Consider the following 6,636-nt stretch of genomic DNA (forward strand, 5'->3'; position numbering starts at 1 on the left):
CTTTTTTTAACCATAAAAACTTTTTTACTGTAATAAATAAACAGTGGTGCCGTTTTGGCCTTTACAGTATTACACCAAAAAATCTACAGTTGCTGATTTGCAGTAAAAAAACAAAAAACAGGCAGCTCAGGTGGCAACAGTTTACTGTAAAATTGCATTTTTTTAAATTTACAGTAAAAAAAAACAAATGTACATTTTACAGTAAAATTCTGGCAATTGAGCTGCCTTTTTTTAACCATAAAAACTTTTTTACTGTAATAAATAAACAGTGGTGCCGTTTTGGCCTTTACAGTAATACACCAAAAAATCTACAGTTGCTGATTTGCAGTAAAAAAACAAAAAACAGGCAACTCAGGTGGCAACAGTTTACTGTAAAATTGCATTTTTTTTAAATTTACAGTAAAAAAAAACAAATGTACATTTTACAGTAAAATTCTGGCAATTGAGCTGCCTTTTTTTAACCATAAAAACAGCAGAACTGTTTTTCTATTTACAGTAATATACACTACATTTTGATAATAGTATTCGCTGTTAGAAGCGGCCCTCTGGGGCCAAACATAACTGATATGGCCCTCAGTAAAAACGACTTTGACAGCTGTCAAAGCAAGTTATCCATCAAATCGCGCAATTTACAAATAGCAATAGATTTCATGGGAAAATTTTTAAATTTACTATGGTTTTTACAGCATTGTACTCTAAATTATTTTTAAAAAACAGTACTTTTTTTTTTACTGTAAAATACTGTGGTGCCGTTTTGGCATTTACAGTAATACATGGAAAAATCTACAGTTGTTGATTTGCGGTAAAAAAAAACAAAAAAAAAAAAAACCTGGCAGCTCAAGTGCCACAATGTTACTGTAAAATTGCAGTTTTTTATTTACAGTAAAAAAAAACTAATGTAAATTTTACAGTAAAATTCTGGCAACTGAGCTGCCTTTTTTATACCATATAAACAGCAATAACTAACATACATCCAATTTTGAGGTGAAATTATTTCAGCCTACCATATTTTGACATTTTAGTGTAAACATTTTTTTACTAATAAGATGGCCTCAGTGAAAACAACTTTGACACCTGTCAAAGCAAGTTATCCATCAAATTACGCAATTTAAAAGTTGCAATAGATTTCATGGGAAAATTGTGAAATGTACTATGGTTTTTACAGCATTTTTCTCTAAATTATTATTTTTTTTAAACTACTTTTTTATTGTAAAATATTGTGGTGTCGTTTTGGCATTTACAGTACCGGTAATACACTGCAAAATCTACAGTTGTTGATTTGCGGTAAAAAAAACAAAAATAAAAATAAAACCTGGCAGCTCAAGTGCCAAAATGTTACTGTAAAATTGCAGTTTTTTTTAATTTACAGTAAAAAAAATAATGACAATTTTACATTAAAATTCTGGCAACTGAACTGCCTTTTTTTATACCATAAAAACAGCAGTGACAGTAATATACACTCAACTTTGAGGTGGAATTATATAAACCTACCATATTTTTTTAACATTCGCAATTATAAATGTCAAAAAAATATGGTAACTGCACATAAATTAATATTGTTGTGCAGCACTTTGGAAACTTTGTTTTTTAAATGTGCTATATAAATAAAGTGGATTGATAAAAAAACTACTTTTTTACTGTAAAATATGGCGGTGTCATTTTGGCATTTACAGTAATACACTAAAAAATCTACAGTTTATTTGCGGTGAAAAAAAAGAAAAACTAAAAAACAAAAACCTGGCAGCTCAGGTGCCAAAATGTTACTGTAAAATTGCAGTTTTTTTTTATTTACAGTAAAAAAAGTAATGACAATTTTACAGTAAAATTCTGGCAACTGAGCTGCTTTTTTTTTTAATAAAAACTTTTTACTGTAGTAAACAGTGGTGCCGTTTTGGCATTTACAGTAATACACTGAAAAATCCAGTTGATTTGCGGTGAAAAAAAAAACAAAAAAAAACCTGGCAGCTCAGGTGCCAAAATGTTACTGTAAAATTGCAGTTTTTTTTATTTACAGTAAAAAAAAGTAATGAAAATTTTACAGTAAAATTCTGGCAACTGAGCTGCTTTTTTTTTTTTAATAAAAACTTTTTACTGTAATAAACAGTGGTGCAGTTTTGGCATTTACAGTAATACACTGAAAAATCCACAGTTGATTGCGGTGAAAAAAAAGAAACTAAAAAAAAACCTGGCAGCTCAGGTGCCAAAATGTTACTGTAAAATTGCATTTTTTTAAATTTACAGTAAAAAAAAGTAATGACAATTTTACAGTAAAATTCTGACAACTGAGCTGCTTTTTTTTTTAATAAAAACTTTTTACTGTAATAAACAGTGGTGCCGTTTTGGCATTTACAGTAACACACTGAAAAATCTACAGTTATTGATTTGCGGTAAAAAAAAACTGGCAGCTCAGGTGCTAAAATGTTACTGTAAAACTGCAGTTTTTTTATTTACTGTAAAAAAAGTAATGACAATTTTACAGTAAAATTCTGGCAACTGAGCTGCTTTTTTTTTTTTAATAAAAACTTTTTACTGTAATAAACAGTGGTGCCGTTTTGGCATTTACAGTAATACACTGAAAAATCTACAGTTATTGATTTGCGGTAAAAAAAAAAAACTAAACTAAAAAAAACCTGGCAGCTCAGGTGCCAAAATGTTACTGTAAAATTGCATTTTTTTTATTTACAGTAAAAAAAAGTAATGAAAATTTTACAGTAAAATTCTGGCAACTGAGCTGCTTTTTTTTTTTAATAAAAACTTTTTACTGTAATAAACAGTGGTGCCGTTTTGGCATTTACAGTAATACACCGAAAAATCTACAGTTATTGATTTGCGGTAAAAAAAAACCTAAACTTAAAAAAAACCTGGCAGCTAAGGTGCCAAAATGTTACTGTAAAATTGCAGGTTTCTTTTATTTACAGTAAAAAAAAAAGTAATGAAAATTTTACAGTAAAATTCTGACAACTGAGCTGCTTTTTTTTTAATAAAAACTTTTTACTGTAATAAACAGTGGTGCCGTTTTGGCATTTACAGTAACACACTGAAAAATCTACAGTTATTGATTTGCGGTAAAAAAAACAAACTGGCAGCTCAGGTGCCAAAATGTTACTGTAAAATTGCAGGTTTCTTTTATTTACAGTAAAATTCTGACAACTGAGCTGCTTTTTTTTTAATAAAAACTTTTTACTGTAATAAACAGTGGTGCCGTTTTGGCATTTACAGTAACACACTGAAAAATCTACAGTTATTGATTTGCGGTAAAAAAAACTGGCAGCTCAGGTGCCAAAATGTTACTGTAAAATTGCATTTTTTTTATTTACAGTAAAAAAAAAGTAATGAAAATTTGACAGTAAAATTCTGGCAACTGAGCTGCTTTTTTTTTTTTAATAAAAACTTTTTACTGTAATAAACAGTGGTGCCGTTTTGGCATTTACAGTAATACACTGAAAAATCTACAGTTATTGATTTGCGGTAAAAAAAAAAAACTAAACTAAAAAAAACCTGGCAGCTCAGGTGCCAAAATGTTACTGTAAAATTGCATTTTTTTTATTTACAGTAAAAAAAAAGTAATGAAAATTTTACAGTAAAATTTTGGCAACTGAGCTGCTTTTTTTTTTTTATAAAAACTTTTTACTGTAATAAACAGTGGTGCCGTTTTGGCATTTACAGTAATACACTGAAAAATCCACAGTTTGCGGTGGAAAAAAAATAAACTAAAAAAAAAACCTGGCAGCTCAGGTGCCAAAATGTTACTGTAAAATTGCATTTTTTTTTATTTACAGTAAAAAAAAAGTAATGACAATTTTACAGTAAAATTCTGGCAACTGAGCTGCTTTTTTTTTAATAAAAACTTTTTACTGTAATAAACAGTGGTGCCGTTTTGACATTTACAATAATACACTGAAAAATCTACAGTTATTGATTTGCGGTAAAAAAAACCTAAACTTTAAAAAAAACCTGGCAGCTCAGGTGCCAAAATGTTACTGTAAAATTGCAGTTTTTTTTATTTACTGTAAAAAAAAAAGTAATGAACATTTTACAGTAAAATTCTGGCAACTGAGCTGCTTTTTTTTTTTCAATAAACACTTTTTACTGTACACTGAAAAATCCAGTTGATTGCGGTGAAAAAAAAGAAGAAAAAACTAAAAAAAAAAACTGGCAGCTCAGGTGCCAAAATGTTACTGTAAAATTGCAGTTTTTTTTATTTACTGTAAAAAAACTAATGAAAATTTTACAGTAACACTCTGGCAACTGAGCTGCTTTTTTTTTTTTTTATAAAAACTTTTTACTGTAATAAACAGTGGTGCAGTTTTGGCATTTACAGTAATACACTGAAAAATCTACAATTATTGGTTTGCGGTAAAAAACTTAAAAAAAAACTTAAAAAAAAAACCTGGCAGCTCAGGTGCCAAAATGTTACTGTAAAATTGCAGTTTTTTTATTTACTGTAAAAAAAACTAATGAAAATTTTACAGTAAAATTCTGGCAACTGAGCTGCCTTTTTTAAAATACCATAAAAACAGCACTAACATTAATATACACTCAATTTTGAGGTGAAATTAGTTCAACCTACCATTTTTTTTTTTGACATTTTATTTTAAAATGTTTTTTTTACTAATAAAACGGCCTGAGTGAAAATAACTTTTGACACTTCTGCGTTAAAGAAAGCTGAGACTTATAAACACACACACACGCCATTTATTTTTAGGCCCCGTCTGCTATTTTAAAGCCAGCTGACCCCACCCGGCTTTTTCGGTAAACACATTTTTTCTACGTTTAAAAGGACGACTTTTTTTGGTTAGTTCGTCCTCGTTATGAGTGTACACGCACGACAACATACCAGAGACATGTTTCACCATTGACGTGCAAAAACACTGAAATATGACTCACGCTTTCTGGGAACCGCGCATGCGTGGACCGTCGCTAGATTTGCCAAACACCAGCGATGTGTTAATAGTGAAATGTACGCAGTGTTTATGTAAGCGAAGCGTCGGGCCTCTTTTCTGTTAGTTCGACGCTAGCCGACATTTGTACTTTCGACACGTCGCCGCGGGTTAAGTTCTAACTGCGTTTAAACATTGCTGGCGTTTTTTTTTTTTTTGAAACATCGACTAACGTGTTTTACGACACACGAACATGTTTTACGACGTACGGGTCGCTAGGGGCGACTTAGCCAGCTAGCTCGCTGGGCTAGCTCCCGGGCTAGCCCAGCGAGCTAACTCGGGCTAGGAAGCGAGCAAAGCGCCTAAATGTCAACCGAATGTCGGTCTTACCTTGTTAATCCTTTTCAAAGCCATCCTATGTTGTAGTTGTGGTTCCTCGCGGTGAAGGCCAGGCGTGCTGGTGCCAGGATGCTTCGTCGGTTAACGGACGTAAAAGTGTCAACTCGACGGCCTTTCTCCTCGAGCTAGCGCGGTTAGCCTACAAGCTAAAGTAATTACGTATGCGCCTTTAAACCGCCTTGTTTGTTTTCTTCTTCTTCTTATTAGTTCTAGCACAAACCAGCGGGTCGTCTCAGTAGTCTTCCCCTAGTTGTCGTTCCCTCGGGGGAGGCGGATATATGTGTGTGCCAGGTGGGAAAAAGCCGGACCACGAAGCTCCTGCTGCCGATGTCGTTAGCCAACTAGCGGTCGTCCGTCTGAGCGAGGCTTTATGACGCGGAGGAGGTGCAGCTGCTCGACGACTGGCCGCCCGGATGTGACTTTTTTTTTATTATTATTTTTTGTCAAAACTTTATTTTGATAACAGTATAATATATATACCCTTAAAAAGAATTCCAATAACGATAATCAAGTACTTTCTTATAATAACAAGAAGAAATACACATTATTCACATGTGAATAATATAAATACAGTCTATTATACAGCATTATTCACATGTGAATAATATAAATACAGTCTATTATACAGCATTATTCACATGTGAATAATATACAGTCTATTATACAGCATTATTCACATGTGAATAATATAAATACAGTATTATACAGCATTATTCATATGTGAATAATATAAATACAGTCTGTTATACAGCATTATTCACATGTGAATAATATAAATACAGTCTATTATACAGCATTATTCACATGTGAATAATATAAATACAGTCTATTATACAGCATTATTCACATGCGAATACTATAAATACAGTCTATTATACACATGTGAATAACATAAATACAGTGTTTTATACAACATTATTTGCATGTGAATATTATAAATACAGTATTATACAGCATTATTCACATGTGAATAATATAAATACAGTCTATTATACACATGTGAATAACATAAATACAGTCTATTATACAGCATTATTCACATGTGAATAATATAAATAAATACAGTATTATACAGAATTATTCACATGTGAATAATATAAATACAGTCTATTATACAGAATTATTCGCATGTGAATAATATAAATGTAGTATTATGCAGCATTATTCGCATGTGAATAATATAAATACAGTATTATACAGCATTATTCACATGTGAATAATATAAATACAGTCTATTATACAGCATTATTCACATGTGAATAATATACAGTCTATTATACAGCATTATTCACATGTGAATAATATAAATACAGTCTATTATACAGCATTATTGACATGTGAATAACGTAAATAAATA

At 31.1% G+C, this 6,636-nt stretch overlaps 1 protein-coding gene across 2 annotated transcripts in view; it reads right to left on the reverse strand.

The window, feature by feature from the left end:
- LOC133624056 (ubiquitin-conjugating enzyme E2 D3-like) overlaps positions 1 to 5,646 on the reverse strand; it is a 34,163-nt gene extending 28,517 nt beyond the window's left edge. The window contains exon 1 of one of the 2 annotated variants that reach the window (XM_061987655.2): positions 5,271 to 5,646. In XM_061987655.2, coding sequence (XP_061843639.1) covers positions 5,271 to 5,294 — 24 coding nt within the window. In that variant the 5' untranslated portion in view covers positions 5,295 to 5,646. The remainder of the gene's footprint in view (positions 1 to 5,270) is intronic. The other variant, XM_061987654.1, reaches the window with a different exon arrangement.
- Positions 5,647 to 6,636: the final 990 nt, after the last annotated feature.

This window comes from Nerophis lumbriciformis, linkage group LG26 (assembly GCF_033978685.3).
Source record: "Nerophis lumbriciformis linkage group LG26, RoL_Nlum_v2.1, whole genome shotgun sequence".
In the NCBI taxonomy this organism is placed as follows: domain Eukaryota; kingdom Metazoa; phylum Chordata; class Actinopteri; order Syngnathiformes; family Syngnathidae; genus Nerophis; species Nerophis lumbriciformis.